General features: G+C 36.0%; 1 protein-coding gene across 1 annotated transcript in view; it reads right to left on the bottom strand.

Annotated features, from left to right (window-relative positions):
- The window catches only part of LOC134968654 (uncharacterized), a 188,434-nt gene that overhangs the window by 24,132 nt on the left and 141,110 nt on the right, over positions 1–23,192 (bottom strand). Inside the window, exons 53-78 of the mRNA XM_063944178.1 lie at positions 22,600–22,717; positions 22,172–22,262; positions 21,729–21,835; positions 20,926–21,151; positions 19,476–19,601; positions 18,982–19,099; positions 18,116–18,254; positions 16,602–16,712; positions 16,302–16,371; positions 15,547–15,684; positions 14,917–15,081; positions 13,771–13,865; positions 13,228–13,354; positions 12,468–12,723; positions 12,104–12,159; positions 11,627–11,727; positions 10,856–11,010; positions 10,597–10,735; positions 10,204–10,314; positions 8,777–8,956; positions 7,643–7,882; positions 7,122–7,278; positions 6,471–6,599; positions 5,897–6,041; positions 5,394–5,434; positions 4,915–5,262 (exon numbers count right to left, since the gene is read on the bottom strand). Coding sequence (XP_063800248.1) covers positions 4,915–5,262; positions 5,394–5,434; positions 5,897–6,041; positions 6,471–6,599; positions 7,122–7,278; positions 7,643–7,882; positions 8,777–8,956; positions 10,204–10,314; positions 10,597–10,735; positions 10,856–11,010; positions 11,627–11,727; positions 12,104–12,159; positions 12,468–12,723; positions 13,228–13,354; positions 13,771–13,865; positions 14,917–15,081; positions 15,547–15,684; positions 16,302–16,371; positions 16,602–16,712; positions 18,116–18,254; positions 18,982–19,099; positions 19,476–19,601; positions 20,926–21,151; positions 21,729–21,835; positions 22,172–22,262; positions 22,600–22,717 — 3,689 coding nt within the window. The remainder of the gene's footprint in view (positions 1–4,914; positions 5,263–5,393; positions 5,435–5,896; positions 6,042–6,470; positions 6,600–7,121; positions 7,279–7,642; positions 7,883–8,776; positions 8,957–10,203; positions 10,315–10,596; positions 10,736–10,855; positions 11,011–11,626; positions 11,728–12,103; positions 12,160–12,467; positions 12,724–13,227; positions 13,355–13,770; positions 13,866–14,916; positions 15,082–15,546; positions 15,685–16,301; positions 16,372–16,601; positions 16,713–18,115; positions 18,255–18,981; positions 19,100–19,475; positions 19,602–20,925; positions 21,152–21,728; positions 21,836–22,171; positions 22,263–22,599; positions 22,718–23,192) is intronic.

Raw genomic sequence — 23,192 nt, 5'->3', positions numbered from 1 at the left:
CCAGCAATCAGGTTAATAACTTTTTTAGTACACAGGGCAGTGAAGCTCAAATTGATGCAGATGGTAGGGGATTCAATTATTAGAAGATCATATACAGTATGATACAATGTTACCATGGTTTGGTTATATTGAGAAGGGTTCTTGAGGACATAACTCTTATGGAACATGTTGATACTAATTAAAAATTTAAAGTTGTGGTTATCCAATAGTTAAGTTATGGAAATATTTACTGTAACACTCACTGTGCTACATGCTACACCTGTGAGACAGCAGGAACCTAGCTTATAAATGTGTTTGAAGTTGGTGTACAGTAGTTTAGAGTCTTTAAAGAACAGCGCCCATATCCCTCTTGGCTACAGACTCTAGTAGGAATTCACATTGAAGAGGATTCCCCAGATTGTGGCAATAATTTTTTGGAGTAGATTTCAAATTAGGGACTAATTGATGTGGAGAAAAATATAGAATTGATGAAATGTCAGGATTAGGGAGAGTTTGAAACTGGTGACTAGGAAGTGTGCAAAATTAAAAGTGACAGCTAATACAGTACCATGTAATAGGATTCTGCAATACAAAAGTTGAACTAGAATTAATAATGTTAGCGAGAATTCTGACGTACAGTAGTGGCTACAACTGAGACATGGCTAGTAAAAGCTATGACTGAGCAGTGAAGGAAATATGTTGCAGCATGTTTATGAAGAATTGAAAGGCACAAAAGGAGGGTAGGGCAGCTTAGTACACTGTATGTTTAAAAAACAGTATAAAATCAAGTAGGAGGATTCTGTGACAAATATGAAAATAAATAAATTACCCAAATATATATATATATATATATTTTTTTTTTTTTTTTTTAAATAAGAGATCTAGCTTAAAATAAATAACACTGAGGGCACTTAAATGTCACCGAAGCGACATAAACCTCCTGGTTGTGGCTGAAATACAGCATTTTAATAGCCTGGCAACTGAGAGGTTATCTGTTTAGTTTGGGAGGAATTGCATAATGACAGCAGATGTTTGTCGATTGGTGGATTTAGGGTAGGAGAAGACATAGGGAACATGTTAGGAGTGGTTGTATTAACTTCAGCCTCTTTGCCAAGAAGCTTTTGTGAGGTAAGGTGCTCACATTATTTGAGGTAAGGTGCTTCTTGGCAAAGCCTCTTTGCCAAGAAGCTTTTGTGAGTTAAGATGCTCACATAAGCACTTTACCTCACAAAAGCTTCTTGGCAAAGAGGCTGAAGTTAATACAACCAATTGTTGTATATTCACAGGTTCTATTACAACTCTATGGGTGTTGTGTACACATATGAGTGGGGATAGCCCTCAGCCCCCAGCCAGCATTCTAGCGGCCGGGATCCCAGCGTCAGTATGATGACCGCCGGGATCGTGACTACATCCCCTGATTTTACCTTACGAAAATCATTTTCTTTTTAATGTGGAGTTTTCAGACTGAATCTTAGTAGTGTAACTGATGCAATATATTTGGTATTTGAGCAAGCCTTTTATGCTGTACAACAAAGGACAACGATACAAGGCCAACATGAAAAAATATATATGTCAGCAGAGAATTGGTTGAAAAATGGAAGACATAAGGTCATTACACATTAAACTAATCAGACTGGGCTGAACATAATACTAGTGCACCATAGGGATCATGATTGAGAAATGCAGCATAGCTATGTCTTGAATAGGTGGTAGAGCCCTCAAATTAGGACTGTGCCAACTAGATCAGAGTAGATGGATACATAGGACATGGTAATAACTAGGCTACGTATCTATATATATATATATATATATATATATATGAAAAAAAGAATAAGGTGATTTTAAGCGACCTGTGGTGTCTAATATTAGTATGAGACTCAAAATTTAAAAAAAGGTATTTTAATAAATCTGGTAAGCACCAACAAAAACAAAGTAGAAAATAGCTCTATAACAAGGAGCCAGAAAAATACTAAGACTATGTATAAGACATTTGTTAATATAAAATTAATACAAATTTAAAAATTAAAAATTAGACAAGAGAAACACACGTCCTAAAAGTAGAAATTTGGAAATAAGATCAGCATAAAAAAGTATAAAAATAGAATTCTTAGCTTTTTGAGAGGGTATGTAGCATAGCACCCAACGCGTTTCGTCCTATTTGGACTTCATCAAGGGGTGACAAACAACTGGGACAGCTCATCTATTTATACCTGTACTAGTAAGGAAGTGATTGCTACATCACTTCCTGCCAATTAACCGGTGTCAGATTTCATAAATTGTTACAATATTTAAAATATTTAAAAACATGGTGGGAGTATTCCCATAACATAGTGTGGCCAGGCTGGGCAAAACCGCTTTTTAAATAACTTGTTTTGATGTGTTTAAAGTTCTAAAAAACACTTTGGAAGTTCAGAGTCCCGGACTTCCGGTCCGGATCGCGGGTGACGTCACGTCCGCCCCGCTTCCGGTATCCGTTGTTCTTCGCTGCGCATGCGCCGAGTGCGGGTCACTGAACTTCCAAAGTGTTTTTTAGAACTTTTACAAAAAGTAACAATTTATGAAATCTGACACCGGTTAATTGGCAGGAAGTGATGTAGCAATCACTTCCTTACTAGTACAGGTATAAATAGATGAGCTGTCCCAGTTGTTTGTCACCCCTTGATGAAGTCCAAATAGGACGAAACGCGTTGGGTGCTATGCTACATACCCTCTCAAAAAGCTAAGAATTCTATTTTTATACAGTACTTTTTTATGCTGATCTTATGTCCAAATTTCTACTTTTAGGACGTGTGTTTCTCTTGTCTAATTTTTAATTTTTAAATTTGTATTAATTTTATATTAACAAATGTCTTATACATAGTCTTAGTATTTTTCTGGCTCCTTGTTATAGAGCTATTTTCTACTTTGTTTTTGTTGGTGCTTACCAGATTTATTAAAATACCTTTTTTTAAATTTTGAGTCTCATACTAATATTAGACACCACAGGTCGCTTAAAATCACCTTATTCTTTTTTTCGTTTACATTGTACATGAAGCACCTTACCAATGCTTCTTTCTTTAAGGTGTAGCTGACGCCCAAGTAATATTAAGGGAGTGTCTAGAAAAAGGAGACTTATTTGTGTTTAAACAACCTGGACTACATTCTAGTATATATTGGTATCGCAGTCAAGCGCCGACAAGCTTTCCCCCACCAATATATATATATATATATATATAAATGGATGTATGTGTGTATGTATGTTCCAGCATAACTCTGTTATGCCTGGAGCAATTTACACCATACTTGGTACACATATGACTTATAATCTGTAAAAGAATACTGTGGGGGTAAAACAGCCCTAGCATACCTAGGGGTGGGGGTGGGAAGGGGGTGACATGTAAAAATCCATAGTTTTTTGGGGGTGTATGTAAATTCCAGCATAAATCTGGAATGTCTGGAGCAATTTACACCAAGCTTGGCACACATATGACTTAAAATCTGGAAAAGAATACTGTGGGGGTTAGACAGCCCTAGCATCCCTAGGGGTTGGGGTAGGAAGGGGGTGACATGTAAAAATCCATAGGTTTCGGGAAGGGGGCGGGTATATATATTCCAGCATAAATCTAGAATGACTGAAGCAATTTACACCAAACTTGGTATGCATATGAGTTACAATCTGGAAAATAATGCCGTGGGGGTAACACACCCATAGCACCCCTAGGGGCGGGAAGGGGGTGACATGTAAAAATCCATCATTTTCGGGGGTTGCTGTGAGGAATAGTCACACTCCCAATACTGTTTCAGTCCAATAGATATATAGATATATACAGATGGGTCCACATTTATCTTGACCTTTAATAGGATTAACCGAGATTGGCCAGTCGGACTTAATCCCCTACTGTAATGACTTAATCCCCTGCTGTATTGTTCTCTGTATTGTATTGCAGCTGAGAACAATAGATTAAGGGTTTATGCTAACAGGTCATGTTGTGCCTAGGTGCAGAAAACTAGTCAAGATAACAGTGGACCCATCTGTATATGGCAAAAACCACTGACTCATCATAAAATCTCCTGAACCATAAGAACTAGGAACTTGAAATTTGGACAGTAGCTTCCTTTTGTGACGTAGGCACCCACTAGTATGGGATTTTTCTAAACACCACCCACAAAGGGGTTAACGGGTGAGATGATTATTGTGAATAGTTGTCCAGAAAATAAGACACAGAACAGATTCCTGTGCAATAAAATCAGTTTATTGTTTTTGGTGTGTTCTTAGGCAGTTTCATGGAGGGGCACTTTGATGCTACCAGTTCTCAACAACATCCTTCCACAAGTGACCTATTTAAAAACTTTATTACATTTGCTTAAATACCAGCGCTTTTCATCTCTTTGTGATTATACTTTAAATTTCCTAGCAAAGCATGGGTATTCAGCTAGTATATTAATATCAAAACAACTTGGAAAAGCTTAGCTGGAAAAGGATTTAGGAATCCTATCTGACAGAAAGTTGAGTACTATAGCAGCACACAATACCAGACAGCAATTGGAAAGGCAAATAAAATACTTTTACATTTTTAAGTAAGATAAATGCACAATACAAACATAGGGCCTGATTCATGTTTGTAATTAAAGCAAAAAAAGCAATTAACTTTGTGTCTGGAACAAACCATATTGTCATGCAAGGGGAACAAATACATTTATATGTTTTCTGTGCGGGGTAAATACTGGCTGCTTTTGCATATAGCCCACATATAGTATGTTTGACAGATTTATCTTTACACTGCAATTTAGATTACAGTTTGAACACACCCCACCCTAATCTAAATCTCTCTGCACATGTTACATCAGCCCCACTTGTAGTGCAGCAGTTTATCCCAGTTGTGTGCTTTTCTTTTGCTTTACTTACAAACATGAATCAGGCACATAGTAATGCCATAGTATAAACAGTAGGATTACCTGATGGAGTACTTGTTTCACCAATGGAAGAACCTGGAGTAACTGAACCAGTAGTAGAACTACTTGAGCTTTCCGTACTTGAGCTACCACTGGAAGTGGGTTTGGTTGATGTTGAGGGAATTTCAGAACCAGCTGAAGGTGTATATTGTGGTGTCCATTCAGATGAGATTGTTGGAGTTGTGAAATCAAATGTCGTTGGTGGACTCGTAGTTGTTGGACAATGATCAACTGTTCTTTCCACTGTTGAATTATGTGAACAGGTGGCATATATGCAACCTCCTGTTCCATCCGCTGTGTGGTAGACTAAGTCCCCCGCTAGAAATTCTTTTCCTTGATACTTGCAGCATGCTACAGGTTACATAGAGAAACACATATTACATGAAAATACTGTTATTTAGTAAAATGTCACTGAATATTTAGCATGATGCTATATTGTACAGCACAATTAACCTACAGCAAGATTATATCAGAAGTCATACCTTTTGCTGGTATGCACTCTTTGCCATTTTTCGTACATTTGCTACAAGTAATTAAAAACAATATATTATTATAGTTCAGATAACTATTAAGTGTTACTAAGTTTCCATAATGCATGGATGTTAGTCATTTTTCTATGATTTCTAATAAGCTGAATCCAGGTCGACAAACAATTGTCCAATGTCAAAACAGAAGTGAAATACATACTTTTCCACCCTGCCAACTATTATTTCTGACTACTCCTTAAAAGGGCCGTTTCACCTACAGAGTTATTCAGGTCATGTTGTGCACATCAGATCATGTTATGCACATCTACGCTTAAAACTTTTATTAGCCGCAATGCTTTTCTTTCTTTTAGAACATCTGTGCTATTGTTCTGTCTTGTATAATCTGACAGAGCTGTTTTCATTTTGTATTCTGTGTTGTTGACTGCTTCCAACTCTGAGTGGATATACCCTCATGTGTAATCTATATTATATACATACATAGATCATAATTTCCTTACCAAATAGAACATCTGCTTTCACTTGGCATCTTTTCTCCTGGTTTATATTCAACTCCGTAATCATCATAACAATGACAGGATGCAACACACTGCATAGATTCCTCATCGAAGTATGGTCTGTCTACTGGACATTTAGGGTAGCAACCTGCGGCAAAGAAATGAAGGAGTTGCTACAACAAAATGTTGATAAGCATACTTTAGGCCTTCGGCTTGGCAGTATTATAGTGAGACACACTTTCATCTTCTCATTGGCAGTGTTGATTAGAACACACACACACACACACACACACACACACATATATATATATATATATATATATATAATTTATATATACTATCCTACAGTAAGAAATGGAGACAAGGGAGTACATTTATTAAAAGATAAATGTTGATTGATTTTACATTGATTTTACATTGATTTAACATTGTTGTTGTATTACAGGATCTAAATCACACATTTAATAACAGACATTTTTCTGATATCGATTTTAATAAAAAAGTGCCAGAAAGTGTCTGTTAGTAAATTCGCAATTGAAAGTGATTGTTGGTAAAAAAAAAAAAAAGTTGTACTTACCTTCTAATCCAATCAAGTTGTTCAAGCATACACCAGAAGGATTCATACAGGTCTTCATACAAGGGGCTCCACATGCTTTGTAGTGCCACTCACAATGTCCTTGTCGGTTGTAGAAATCGCAAAATACGGCTGTTGAGAGAAATCAGGGTACTTAGTTCAACCATGCCTGGTAATTCTTCAATGATGGCTATTGTTGTTCTCAGTTCTCTAATTGTTACACAGATTTATTTTTTATTTTCTTTATTTTTGAGAGAACATTTTGGCAAAATAATTACTGGATAGACCACTAAATTGTATATTTACGCCTGTTTCAATTAAGAAAACTCATGTTGTGGTGAGGTACATCATTTTGAGAAACTAAGAAGATTGTTTGTTAGGGTTAAAATAATTGAACTGTTCAAAAATGTAAAAGAGTGTTACTTTTCTTACGGTATATTTAGAATGCCACAGATTATTTAGCATGTTAATAAAATAATGCTAAAATGCAATTTAACCCACTCAAAATATGATCTTGTTGCCCTAAAAAGTAACTGTAAATAAGTGCAAAAATATTGGCGCAGATGTGACACTTCTATTAAAGATAGTTGAAGTCTACATTTATTAAAGGCGGTTAATATTTATTTCTTTATTGCTCCAAAAACTCATACTTACGGCAGATATTTGGGGATCTCCAGCTTATACATTGTCCAGCCTCACTGCAAGCTTGAGCGTAAGCACCTACAGCAGTACAAAAGCAGTCGCAGTCTCCACCAGTGTCACAAGCACAAGCATCATTAACACAGGCGTCATAGTATTTAACTGGATTCACCTGTTTAGAGAAAAAAAATCATTATGAGCAGCCCTCCAACTTATTTCAATGTAAGGATATATAACAGTCGCGTCACAAAACCTCGTCCGTTTTCAGACAGCAAAGTACACAAATCTATTGAAATAAGCTAACAATACTTTTGCCATAGAACTTGAGATTTACTATTTAAAGTAACCTATACTGCCCTATATATTGAGCATTACTGTGATATGTTATGAGCCAATTTAGCAACAGTAGCTTTCTCTAAATCTGTTTTATATCCATGAAGTCTCTAAAGAGGATACTATCTAACCTCAGAAGAACACAAGAAGCAAATAAACTATACAACATTTTTCATTTTTTAGAATAAAACTTATTTTCTCACCAGAGCATGACAGGAGGCAAATGTACCACTAGTGATAATGCTACACTGTTTTTGGGACCATGCTTTTCTATAAGGATTTGAATCACAAGTATCCTGTATGTCCACAGCATTTGGACATCTCTGAGATAGTTTCCAACTGTTGCCAAACTCAAAAACATCTCCAACCACAGACTGACTTCTAGTGATAAAATCATTGCCAGCATTTCCATCGTAGTTGCCACAAAGACCACAGATTTTGCCCTGTAATTCAATAAAACCAAGTTAAGAATCTTCTCGGATGCCAGAAGAAAATATTGTACATACAGTAAGTGCAATGTCAGCTGGCTATTGACAAAATACTTATCATCGATTGTTAGACATGTTAACTGGTTATTAAGCTAAATAAATACTACAATTGAATTATGTATTGTAAAATGTTTGTATTTACTTGTTTATTGATATACCAGTAAAAAAAAATACTTATACCATCAGACCATTCATACAATCCTTGGTAAAACAGAAAACACTCATGTTCTACAGTCATATTCTAAATTGTAAATATCAATAATCCAGGTCTGTATTATCCGCAACCTATAGATACAGTATGAGCTATATTTCACTATGGAGTATTTTTATTTTAAAGGGTCTTAAACAGTGGGCAAAATACAGTGTACTTCATGACTACTCCTTTGATTGGCAAGTGAATCCTAAAATCTATTATAAGCAAGTGAATCCTAAAATCTATTATAATTAATGAAATAAATTTGCATTGTTTAAATGTGAAATGTCCACATTCCCAGTCCCCTAGAAAGTACAGTCTATCAGTTTGAACTGAAGAGACTACTTTGGGTGGAATTCCAGTCTTTCAATACATCTCATTGAGGAAGTCCTGCGAAAATATTGATGTCATTATCCTAATTGCATTCTTACCTTTTCATTATAACTCCCTGTACCACCTAAACTGCCTGTCTTAACTATTCTCTTCATTATCTGTGTTTGGATTTCTGAAAGTGTTTCCTAAGAAATTCTGTTATTAAAAATAATTTGCTGTCATTTCTAGTACTGGGAAAAAACGTAATACAGTCATAAGGTAATATTATACAGTATGCCAGTTATGTTTGTACAGTAAGTATTCAGAATTCAATGTTCATTTACCTCAAATTTTGGATCCAGCTTTATAAGAATAGTGCTTTTCTTATCCCACACTAAAACCAAACCATTTGCTGCTTCAACCACTAAATAGATACCCATCTGCCGAACTTTGAAGAAAACATATTGTCCATAATCCTTCTTGATCACTTCAAATTTCTGATCTTTAAGGATCAACTCGTAGTTCTAGAAAAAAGAGAGAAGGAAAAAAATGTAAGGTGGAATATATGAACAAAACCAGCAAATGTACTATACTGTGAATCTACATGCATTAAAACCCAGCATTAACAAGTTATCTTTGTTCATAATTATGTTTTCTTTGTAATAATTACTGATTTGAGTATACCTGAAATTACAAGGGAGAACTCTTTACTGTGATGGAACTTTACAAAATGTGGCTTATTTTATATTGTGTAAATGGTGAAAAGACAAATCCGTTCTAACACTCAAATAGCCATGGCCTTATTAATATGGTAATGGAATGTCCACATTTATTGTATAGTAAGTTATTGTCCACTATACTTATTGCATATTCTTACCTTTCCATTAGAACTTTCTGTTCCTGTTCCCACCCAAACTGCCTGTGTTATCTGTTCTCCTCATTATCTATGTGTGGGTTTGGAAATGGGGGGAAATGTGTGTATCAAGCCTTGGAGAGATAATAAAGCTGAAAGAGATAAAGTGCCAACTGATCAGCTCCTAAAGGGGGGTACTCACGGAGCGATATTCTAAGCAATCTGACTAGATTGCTTAGAATATCGGCATGATCGCTCCGTGTGTAGCCCCCTCGGCGATAGCGATGCGCGTCCCCGCACATCGCTATCGCTGCTGCTAGATTGGCCTGCATGCAGGCCAATCTAGCAGGTCGCTCACTTCACCCGCTGGGTGAAATGAGCGGCCCCCCTGTCTCCCCCCGCACGCTCAGCACAGATCGCGCTGTGCTTAGCGGCAGGAGAGATGTGTGCTGAGCGGTTCGCTCAGCACACATCTCTCCAGCGTCGGCCCGTGGGTACTGGGCTTAACTGTCATTTCATAGGCTGTGCTTGAAAATGACAGGTATGAGCTGATTAGTTGGTACTTTCTCTCCGTTTTATCTCTCTCCAAGGCTTAATATGTTTCCCCCTAAACATTGGTTGCTCTAGTTTTTGTACACCATTGCTCATTATTATGGTTCCATATTCCAGTGGCCAGAGATTAGAAACATGGCATAGTTGGGACTTGGTAAATTGGAAATGGTTGTGGTGTGGGTGGACCTGACTGAACTATCTGTCGGACCTGGTTGTGGTGTGGGTAGACCTGACTGAACTATCTGTCCCAATGCTTCATTTTAAAATCTTGGAAGGATGATAACAAAACAGCAAAGCACTGTATTATAGATGTGCGGTGAACATATTTAGTAAGATAGCATGATTTTCTCAACAATTGACACTCACCCCAAGGTAGAGTCTAATAGATTTGGAACAAGTAACACCATTAGTACCACAGGGAACATTTTCTGTGACGACTCGGAATGTACCAACAGAAGCGTTGTCAGAACAATAATCCTGGGGATGAAAGAAAAAGTGAAGTAAGCATTTGGGGACTCATAGTATGAATTTGCTAAATTCTTAAAATCCGAATCTGAGTTCTCATTATCATTTGTCTCATACAACTGGTTTATTTAACTCAATTTGTTATACACAAGCTAAAGTTTAGTTGTAAGACCTAAATATTCCATGCAAGAAAATACAATGTGCAGAAAATAGACCTATCTGAACATAAAGTGCTCCCCACATCTCAAAGAAAAATGTAAATACAATTATATTGAACTTAAAAATGGATTTTACCTGAGCCAAGGTATACCAACAATTTCCATTGAAGCGGTATCTTCTGTTGTCAAAGGTGAGGTAGTGGCCATCTCCATATGCAGCACAAGTGGCCAGACATGTGTTTTGGGTACAGTCCCACTTTCTATTTTTACAGATACTATGCAATGAAGGAAGACATAGGTCATCGTAAAAGAATATACTCATCATAACTTGAGATTCTCATAAGAGACACATCATGCAAGGTAGTTATTGAGTATCATGAATTCCAGCATCTTACCAGGTATTGCATTTTACTTTAATTGTTTCTCCAGCTGAGTAGATGTCATCATTGAGTGTGCAAGGACATTGATCTTCAGGAATACATTTCTCCTTTCCATCATCATACACCAGTCCCTCAGGGCACACACATCCAGAAACACATTGTGAGCTGTACTGTAAGGTAATAAAAAACACTTTATAAGAACACTTGCAGTCAAATCTTAATAGAATATCATTTTTGTTTAATTTACTATGTTTTTTCTCTGAAGGAAGTCTTGTCATTATATAATGCTACATACTCTGTACAGAGTGCACTTATTTCAATTCTGGATTGTACAGTGAAATAAAAACTGCCTGACATTAACAAATATTTTTCTCCTCATAGTTTTTCTCTCCATAGAATGGCTACTACAGCAAAATAGATGCTGCAAAGCAGTATTCTTTAGTTAGTATACCAAAAGCACTAATTCAAAAGCTACAGTAAATCACATTAAAAAAACTAATTTAGGTTTAAACATGAGTGTTCATTTAATACTATGCTAAAATGTCTTAAATGCCCTTTAAAAATCATAGCAACTCATCAAAGATAGAAATCACATGAATCATTCAATGTATGATAGTGTTTCAAAATATGTAAAGCAGCTAATAATATAAAGATGTTTCCCACAGGAATGTTTTACACCCATGTAATCACTAGGGACAGTAATTATTATATTTTTTTCCACTGAATAATTTGCTAAGAAATACCATTGTTGTATAGGATACAAATATATTAATTATGCTTTCTTACACATTCGTTGTCAATGGTCGCACAGCTTTTTTGACACACAGTTTGTTTGGCATCTGCAGTCTCACTGTCACAATCAAAGTAGACCATTGGCTCTTTGCATACTGTTGGAAGAAAATATTATGAGGTACAAAACCAGAACCAGGTTAATTTCTTGCCTTGCACAGAGAGGCATACTGTATGTTACAATATGTATAGTGTATCATACAATTTATATATTTGCTATTTTTAATTCAAATTAGCATAATATAGAAGGACTAGACAAAGCTTCCAGATTATTATGGCCTGTGGCGGAATACCCTCCGGAATGGCCCCTGTTGGTGTTATGGGGTCTGACAAAGAGGTCCAAGACCTCTTCATATGTGACATCAAACATATTTAGAAGAGGGAACCTGCGCTAATGAGTCCAATTTTGCTATGGGGCAAAACGAGTAAGTGTCATGGCCTGATTATGGCTTTGGTCTTTATAGGGAAAGTTACCTTTTTCTTCCACGGGATTTATGCCGATACATTCCATTTTTCCATCTGTGCAGGAACTAGAATATTTGAAAAACAACGATGAATATACAGTAGCTCATTAAAAATTATTTTTTTCACTCCCTGCACCTAAAATTATGGAAGGTTGGTGGACTTGAAGTGTTCATTTAACTCTTAGCACTGTGCACAGTTTTAGATGTTGAAGCAATTCCACAAAACTAAGTACATTACCCTTTTATGGGACTGGTTCCATGTATCAGAAAGCAGGTGCGCACCTTGAATTGTACTTACTAGACATATAGGTGCATGTATACAAATCAAACCCTTCCGATTGCAATAAGAAAATACAGTTTGCATGATAACTTACCAAACTGTTCCACTGTCATGAATCACTTCTCCAGGTGAGACTGCGGTTCCCTTGTATAAACAAGAGCAGACAGCTGGGAGAACGCAGTTTCCACTTTCATCTAGATAGGTTCCATCTGCACAAGTGCAACCATCAATGGGTACGTAGTCAATCTCACAGATTTTATCAGACTCACTCAGGGAACGGCAGGTGAGTGGGCAAGTACTGACTTTGTAACGGTATGCAAAACCGGGACTGCAGGTAGTAGTATATGAGCCTAAGGATAAAACATAGAAAAAAAACATGTTAGAAGTGGCTGAGAATAATTGGATTAATCAACTATATTCTACAACCTGCCTGCAAGTCATGGTCTTCATTAAAGGAAGCCTGGACACCCTTACTTGGCATAATGTAAAAAACCCATAATGTCATTCTAGTGGTGGTATATTGTGAAACCCGGATACTTATTGGGATATGATGCTTACTGCTTAGGCTATCTGCAAAGATCCCTGACCCCTGACATCCTGCTCACATCTGTCACTGTTCTGCTTGCTCCTCCATGCATGGGGAACAACATGCACTCTGTCTGGAAAAAGAACGGGGTCTCAAGAAGCAAGGATAGCATAGCATGTATGAATGGGCTTTTCTTGTCCTTGCTGACCCAATATGTTTTCAGACAGAGCATGCAGGAGCAATTTTGGCTGTGACGGGTATGTGCAGGTCATTAAGAGACCCACTGGTGAACTTGAATCCTCAGCCTTTGTTAGTTGGTGAAACTTACTACAAACATCTGTTCTCCATCCACGTAAGTCAACTCCTTCTCTAGAGCAGGCGTAAACATAAGATGACAGTGCAGCACACATGCTGTGTTCTTTGTTCTCGGAATTGCAAGAATCAAACATACAGTTCTGCAGGGATACAAAATAAATTACTATTAATTTTAATACATGAATATCATCCTTTTACATAGAGCTAATACTGACAACTGTTACAGCAGTAATCCAGGTGATGAAGACATTTGTTTAGTAAGGAGCATGGGATATGTACTTCAGGGAAAACAGAAGGTCAACAGTCATTACCATTTACGATTTGAGTCCGTATAGATGCCAATGTTAAAAAAAAAACCTCTCTAGTCTGGTGTACTAGAAGTCAAACAAAAACGCTTCCGATTATTGCATTATTTCAGCATTTACACTGTTGTATAGAGTACTAAGCAGTGAGAACTAAGCATACTGTATCATTTAATTTTACATTTTAAACATGATCTTATTGTTAATTGAATGGTTGTGACTTTATACATTTTTTTATTGCATTTTAGTTTTACCTTATGGAAGTCATCAGGGTTTACAGTTTTGTGACAGCTGGCAAATGGTCCATCAGGAGCCAACATCATGTCACACCAATGAGATGCATATTTTTCTGAAAGCAAAACAAAAGTAATATTTCTTCAGAATCAAAGTATGTATCACCATCACATGGATTCAGATTCCCTGCTTTCCTATTACTTGTAAAAACGAGCAAACACTTGCAGTGGAAAACATTGGACCTTACTCAGTGGTGGAGGCAGTAGCGGTATGCACCTGAAGGTCGATTATTTGCTGTTTTTGTACCCCTGGTGCAATATGCAAGCTGATGATGACAATCGGTGGCTGGTTCTGATTGGCTGAATCCATCCAGAATGCTCTCACCGTTATTGCTGCTGCGATCTGATCTGCTTATTACTGTGGCACTGGACATAAGATCAGCAGCAACAAACTAGATTGAAATTTGATAATCTAAAGGAGATGGTAATGGATGAGTGCATTTATTTGAACCTAAATAGTGCTTTCATTTTGTATATGTGTCTTGTTATAATTTTATTTGCTACTATATTAGTTAATAATAGTACTGCTCCGACAAGGACTATATTATGTAACAATTGTGTATTGCAATTTTTTCATTTACTACTATTACTGTCAATCGGTTTTGCTAAAATCCCTTACTCAACTTAGCATAAGCATACTGCATGTCATGTGAACAAGAAAGTACGGGCCAGCAGATGGTGTAGTGGTTAGCATTACTGCCTGACAGTAATGAGGTCATGGGTTTGATTTCCACCATGGCACTAACTGGGTGGAGTTTCTATGCTTATGCTTGTGTTTGCTTTTGTTTCCTCTGGGTACTCCGGTTTCCTCTCACACTCCAAAAATATACCAGTAGGTTAATTCTCTCCGTGACATAAATTGACCCTAGTGTGTGCTGGTATATGTGTTTAGGGCAGACTAGAGGGGCCAAGTAGTTCTTATCTGCCATCAAATTCTATGTTTCTATGAAAGACCTGTAAGTAAATAACATGATCACATAAATGCAATGTAGATACAATGCAGCAAGAACACTCTACAGACCTGTGTAGTTACCCACACCTAGGATATGCCAATACTTTTTCATTAAGATGCTGACTCATTCTGAAGATGATTTAGAAAATGCTCACCATTTTGACCAATGAGGGCACAAGGGTCTTCAAAGTTATTTTTGACATTAGGACAGTCAAGTTGATTCTTCCACAAGTTGCCGAAAGATGAGCCAGTGCCTTCTATCACTCCAGAAAGAGATCTGAAGTCATCAGCCTGAATGCTGTTGAAGTTTCCACAAAGACCTAGGGAGAAATGTTGATATTTGCACAATTTAAAATAGTTCCTAAAGCTATTTAAAGGCTGCTGTTTGGCGATGCATCTAATCCATGCTAAATAAAGACCTAGTTGTTTTACAGACGTTATTTAGAAGGTATACTTTAGAATGGAATGTGTGATGTATTGTTAAAAAAAAATTGAAAAATAATATTATATCATATCATATGTATTATACCGCCATAAAATCAGTCTTGCAAGATAAAGTACATTTTATTTAATATTTTAATATTCATGAATAAATATAAGAACCTTTGAGCAAGTTCACATACTGTAGTAATATATTCCACAATCTTAGCTTAATTGCTATGCCAACTCCAACTTTCTTTCTGTAAATGTTTTTTTATAATTCCCAAAATATTACATTTCGCTGTGCTCTTGAACATGATATATTACATATCAAAGCTAATTCTAAATAAAAAAAATGGTCTTACCGCAAGTTTGGTTCATGAATTTTGGGTCAACTATAACATAAACTTGCATGGTAGGCACAAGCTGGATTTTAATCTGTAGACCAAAATTAGTATGCATAATGATGTAGAAGGATGTAGGTTTATAGATGGTGATGGCGCCTGTGGATATAATAAAATTAGCATTACTTAAACAGCTATGGTCACAATATGTTTTAAAGGTAGGTTCTAAAGCAGTAATAGGTGTAAGGTTAGCCCAAATCCCTAGCTATGTAAATATGGCACATCAGTACACCTCCCCTTTCCCCTGCCCACATACACACATATAAAGAGATAGGGATATAATAAAAATGGGATGATGTATCACAGCTTAGAGAGAGAAGACAACCAATCAGCTGCTGTCATTTATCTAACAGTTTTTGAAATGACAGAAACTGTCTCTATGTTATATCTCTTCAAGGGTTGATACATCTCCCCCATAGAATCATGCACGTAAATATAAAGGTAAGGGCTATGTAATATTTCTGTTATAATACAGAACTGCATCACTAAGCACCTATTGCAAATAATATTATTGTCAAATACATTTTCTACATATATTGTTTTCAGGAACTTTTTAACTTTGTAATTTAGTCAACTGTGAATTGTAGATTAAAAACAGATATTATGCTTGATCTAAAGAACTAGACAAGCCTATATCATATCCAACTACATATCCAACATATTATGTGTAGAATTGTATAACAGATTTGTTTCTGCATGTGTCATACAGTACTAACCTGATGACATTGGCAGCTGGGTGTAGATGGAATTGACATATACACTGCCACATTTCTTCACATGGATAAACTGGAGAGATATGATAATAATAATTCATATTGAAAATAAATCAAAAGATCATGGAGAGAATAGTCTTGATTAACAGTTTATAACAAACACTTTAAAAAGTAATATAACTTTGACAATGGTACCAGTGTGCTCTCCTATGATTCCAAAAATCTTGTAGAATAGCAATACATTTATTTTAATTTATGTTATGATTGACATATAGTTAATATACCCTCTGTTTCTGTACATACCTCTCTTCCTCCATTAAGACTAAGGGATATACCATTGAGGCATGTTTCTGTGTCTGTATGTCCACATTTATGGATTTCAACCAACACACTGAACAAGGCAGAGTCACAGGACTACATAGAGAACAAAAGAATTGAGAGTATAGTTACATTCATACAATGACAATATTACACCTACACTTCTGTACTATATCTCTAAAACAAAGGTAAATAATTTTTCGGTATTATTGGTAAAGTGATAAATTCCTCTCACATCAAAAGATATAGTACCAGTCAATCAGCTTCTGTCACTTGTCAAACACAATTACTACAATTATATGCACACACAGGCGTAAGGCACAGCCTAAAGATCTTAATACTTCTGTGTGTGTATATTAATTCAGGCGCAAAATGCTTTTTCAATACACTTTACTAGTCATCAAGAATATAAAAGATAAAACTAGAAGCAGCTCCCACTTGGTAATCTGAAGTATTACCAATTATTAAACACAAATAATACATAAATACTGCGGGCCGCAGTGAGGTGAGAAACAGTGTCTTAAACGAATAACAGATTCCATCCCTGCAATATACGATATAACACTTGTGTCAGTGGATGAAAGGATATCTTATATACAACAAAAATATCCTGCATATGTGAAAGATTTATTTAAGTGGTCCTTCAGAGTAAAGTACAACTAGTGCTGCAGCATTTATTCATTCCAAATACCACGGTTCAATTCAACGAGTGGTCTTCTCGTGTGTGGGACAGATAGCTACAATTTAACCACTTAAGTGAAAACAAAATCAACCTTGGTACTTGAGTTGATACTAAGTGGCAGCTGCTATTAAATATAATTATATGGACTAAGGTGGTTCGGTATGGACTGATGATTTACCTGTAGCAGCACTAAAGTGATTATTGATTGAGTGGTTTAATTAGCACTTCAGCAATATATGCATTTATCAATGTTGGAGAATTTTTAGGATTTTTAAATTGTAATAAAACCATATAAAACTGTATGCGCTCTCTTCTCTTATATGTATTACTTGTCAAACACAGCCTGTAACTTGGCAGTTAGAAGCTAATTGGCTGGTACTTTATTTCCATTCACTTTATCTCTCTCCAATGCTTAGTACATAGACCCCCTAGAGCCACCCAAAACCCAAAAATTTGAATGTTGATATTAGTGCACTGGATTGTAACCATTCTACTGTACATGAGTATTGAATAATGCTTATGTATGTAATAAAAGAATGAGTTATTCAGTAATGCTCTAGCAGTCACAATATTATGTTCTTCTGCAAACTCCTTTAAGTGTTGCATAACTATCGTTATACCATACTACTATGGTAACATTTTACCATACTATCTTTCAGTCTTCACATTTGCATGAGATGGCATATTAGTTTTGCAAGCCATGAGTTTTAATTATGCATACAGACCACCTTAGCAATGTCACTAGACCCTACTGAAATTATGGTCTAGTGCCCATACAATGGTGATTTTCATAGTGAGCAGGTATTTCTCTGTTTACCTTGGCAAATGTGTAGATACAGTCTCCATGGAAGTTATAACGGGTAAGGTCGAAGGTTGTGATGTGTGAACCTCCCTCTAGTGAACAAGTGCCAAAACATGGCTTTTTAACGCAGGCCCATTTCCCTCCTTGACAGGTGCTGGAGAGATATGTTATTGTTAGAGGCAGAATCATTGTATTTAATTATACAAAATCTGTATTATTCCTTACAATTTTGTATACAGGAATGCTTCAGTTAGCACTAAGAGGCTGATTCTGATCGCACACAAGGTTTTATGCAAGTGGCCTGCAAACTCCTTCTCCTGTGTGTATCTGTGTGGCCAACTATGCAGAACTGAGACGCCACTTCTAGTGCCCGTGCATGCTGTAATACCAATTGGTATTTAATTATATACCACCATCAGCCGTACCTTAGAAAATTGCAGCAGTCCTATTGCAGGTGCAGGTCCGGCATCCCATGCCTCAAACAGTGCATCTGTGTATGCAGCTACTTGTATTCACCTGTCAGCGACACTCCCATAATATGCCCACTGAGTGGTCCATTTTTGTGTGTACTAGTAGCCACCTCCCAGTCATTGCCCATGAATACCCATCACCTTTCTTATACCATCTGAACTGATTGCAACAGCACTTTTGTACACGCACTCTGTGTGACAGAATTTTCACGCATCTGCAGTTGCAACCAATGCCTCAACTCTATGAACTATCACAGAGGCCAGATTAAAGATAATAATACAGGAATAAGAAAACCACAAGAACCGCAAAGAAACATAAATAAAAATATATTATACATATTTTATGGTGAGATTTGATTTCTGTGTTACTGTAGAAGATTCAGAAAAAGAAAAAGCTGTGACAGTATTTACCAAGCTTGACATTTCTCAGAATATCCTGTTCCTGATGGATAAACATCTCCATTGTATGTGCAAGCACATTTCTCCTTTGCAATACAGCCAGTTCTAGTGATATCATCAAACACCGTCCCTTAAGAACAAGAATGGAAAGATATATTGGATATCTGCAGTGGTGTCGAGAGAAGGGGGGAGAGGGTACAAATATCTGGGGTCTAGGTCTGATGGAGGGGCCCAGTGAGGGCCCCAAGCCCCCTTACATGGCAGTAGCAGCTGCAACTCTTATCCTCAGCCCAGCATAACCTGCTATGTGCTGGGCCGCAGTGTGGCCATGGAGTCACTTAAAATACCATTTTTTATATTTTATTTTTTTCTAAGGATGCATGACCATGCCTGCTGTGTTTAGGCCATGCCCCCTGAAAAGTACCTGGGCTTGGCCAGGCTCTCTACTGCCCTGGATATCTGTAGTATATAAGTATAAGAATGAAAAGGATAGAACATTAAGTTACCTGCAGGGCAGAAGCATCCATCTGTACAGTGATCATCACAGACTCGTGACCGTTCAGGGTTGGTACAAGTATCTGGGCAGGCAGTGCCACACTCCTTAAACTGTAAGTTGTAGGCACACTTCAAAGCTGTGTATAAAAGAAAAGAACCAAAAATACTAGGTGTTATTTATTTCTAGGTCTTGCATAAAACAATATCGTTCAAAAAGTACTTTAAACAAGACCCTTCTATTTTCCTTTATATTTGTCTAATACACATATTAAACAATGTCTATATAAAATATATTATTAGATATCTTTTACATAGTTTCTTGGTATTAATAAATTGCCTATTAGAGTTCACCATTCAGTATAGTCCATTATTTACTCTCCCCCCCCATAATACCATTACTTAGTTCCGATAATTGTCTTATAATACAATAATAATAATAATAATAATTTTATTTATGTAGCGCTTTTCGCCTCCAGGAGAGACATGAAAATCATGATACAGTAAACAAGGAAAAAGAACAACAGCGAGTCTCCACACCTAAATAATTAAAGCTAAACTTAGAGAACATAATAAACATAATGCAGGGTTAGTGCAGGCATTTGGGCCAATCATTTCCACGCATTCTATATTCCACCAACAAAAGGTACCAGGCGAGGCAGCCAACTTGGGTGCACTACGTAGGATTACCTTGGGTGGAAAAGGTGTGATGGACCAAAATATCTTCAGGCTTAATGGCATTAGCTGATAGTGGGGCTCAGATATGAAATCACTGTGGGCATGTCCAGGTGTGGGAAGGTCCATAAAATGATACAGAGCAAAGAGGCAGCAGATGCAAAAATAGCTTTATGTGCTCTGGGCATCTGGGTTTATGACCTAGGAGTCCTACTGCACATACACAGCCTTTAACCTACGCATGTGCAAACTGGGGGGGGAGAGGGGGGCAGAGAGGGATCCTTCAGAAGATCACTTTGAATCATCTATATAAGTCTCTATAATATAGCAAGTGTCAGTTTATCATGTAGTACGAACTAATGGAATATAGGTACATATAAATATAATCAATTCATTATAACCGTAAAAGGACGAAATCAACTATTAGGCACAAAGTCTCATGTTGAGGTGTCATATTCACTCTATTATTATTCCATTATTAATTATTGTCACTATTTTCTATGTGCTTCATATAGTTTTTCTATTGAATGAATTTGAAATAATTGTTAGAGGTTTTAAAACTGACCTTTCTAATTACATATAACAAGTATGCTTTATCTGTACTTTTTTAAAGTACTTTATCATTTCTTTACTATTAGATACAAAGGTGGCGGGAAATCTGATAATATTGTACTTACGTGTTTAAATTGTAGACACCAAATGTAACTAGTTTCGGAAACCTCTACAACGCTGTTGTGTATTTATTTTTAAAAATTCTGACAATGTCTATTCAAATAAACTGTTACTCACGGCAAATGGTGGCAGTTCTCCACTTCTTTGGCCTTCCTCCAGCATGAGTGCACTGTCTGGAATACTCAGTAAAGACGTTGCAAACACAGAAACCAGTTAAATTTCCTTTGCATTTGCAAAAATCTTGCTCACAAAGTTCAATGTATTTTTGAACATCCACAATACCATGGCAGTCCTGTAAACCTTTTCCATTCAGAACATTTGCACAAAATTGTTTGTGATGGATCTAAAATTATAAAAAAAAAATTGCAATGAGAAACAATGTATTGGAGGAAAGTGATAAAAAAAAGCTGGGATAATAGTGCCATATAAATATAAAAAGTGTAATATGGGCAGTTATGAGACGCAAAACATTCAACTCATATGTTCCTTTTTACTGTATAGTTCCTTGGTACCTATCCCACATATCTTTGAGATCTAAATAAAGATCTGCTCTATGGACAGTATAATAATAATTTATTATTTCATTATTAACATTTATTAACATTTAGTTATACACCCTAGCACCAGCATATTCCGTTGCACTTTATTATTAGTAACAAAACTGTAAAAAAACTAGACAGGATAATAACAGACAAAGAGCTAAGAGGGCCCTGTTCGCAAGCTTAAAATTTACAGGATTGTTTGATCAAATATAATATGATTTAAAAATTTAAACTACTCAAAATCTGAATATGATGTGTTGCTATCAACATAGTACATAATTACTGTTTACAACAGATTACTAAAGAGACCATTTATTAGAGAACTTGCTCCAATATATGTCATTAAATGGAAACTCACTGGTTACTGTAGATACTTACCGATGAATTACATTTGATGTCTGCTTCCTCTTTAGTGTCCTCACATCTTTCTTCTGGCGCATTGAATTTGTGAAGATTTCCAAACTGAAGATTACTTAATTGGGCATCTAGAAAAATAATGTCATTTTATTTCTGGAGAATTATACTAAGTACATCAAAACTTGTGATAGGACTGCACACAATCCACAGTGGAATGAACTATATTGGTTAAAAAAAATTATAATTATCTACTGTTTTTAAAAATGAAATTATATATAAATGTATTATTAAATTGATACATTCATTTATGAACAAATAATTTGAATATTTAGTTCTAATTCTCATAAAAATATTTCTTCAGAGGGTCCTTCTTAAATAACTAAAGTTTTTATGATTACATCTTAAAAACAACTTAGCAAGGGGCACTCATGGGAACATAAACAGCAAAACTGATCTGTGCTTACTATTAACTATAAACTCGTTGTAAATTGGAATCCCATTATAGTCACCGCAGAGACCACAAGTCTGGTTGGCATATTTTTGACTCAATTCCAACTTAAAAAGAAAGAAAAACAGGTAGAAATTAGGAGGGAACAATGTTATACAGAGTAAGGTGAAGTTCAAAGTGCAGGATAAATAATATCTCGCATGATAACAAACAAACAGGCATATACATATTAAAAACAGAATTAGTGCATCAGGTAGATGCCAGAAAAATATATAATTAAATATCAATGAACAGAGAGAAATTTATTATGGCTGTTGTCCTTTAATAAATGAATAAAAATGTAATTAAAAAAATGACAAAAGCATTTTTGAGATATAAACAGCACAATACAATAATACAGGCGTAATACTGTAGGAACATTGATGAAACCAGTTTGTAACTTACCGTGATGGAGTCTTCTTCATTCCACATCAGATCAAGACCAATTTTAGAATAAACTCGGACATAGCTGCCACTCTTTGAAATTTGCAGTCCACCAATACTGAATGGCAATTTCTGCACTCTGTAAGAAAAATATATGCTTTAACAATATGAAAATATTTTATCTACAGTATACCTTCAAATATTCATGTGATGTTTTCTACATATTTAAATATTTGTGCATTATTTCATCTTGAAACTTGTTAACTAGAAAAATTTAAATAAAACAAAATTGAAAAAAATAAAAAAAGTGGCTTGGTTATAATACCCTAAAATGGATACAGTCAGCTAGCACTTCCCGTTATAGTCACTGTGAGGGGCACAGTTAGACAGGTCAGAGATAAGAGGAATGAAAGGGGTAGTTAGAAAACAAGGCAAATAATCTTTAGATATGCTAGTATATTTTGTGGGTAAAACATATTTCGAAGTATAAGCTTTTATACCCACTTGCTATACTTAGTTTAAAGCTGGCAGTAGAGATTGCAATTGGTGAACATTTAAGGAAACTGTTATACAGGCAACTGTGTGGCAAAGAAATTTTATTTAATATATTTTTT

This window comes from Pseudophryne corroboree, chromosome 11 (genome assembly GCF_028390025.1).
Source record: "Pseudophryne corroboree isolate aPseCor3 chromosome 11, aPseCor3.hap2, whole genome shotgun sequence".
NCBI lineage: Eukaryota > Metazoa > Chordata > Amphibia > Anura > Myobatrachidae > Pseudophryne > Pseudophryne corroboree.
Note: the sequence above shows the minus strand (reverse complement) of the source record. Positions and strands in the feature narration are given on the sequence as shown.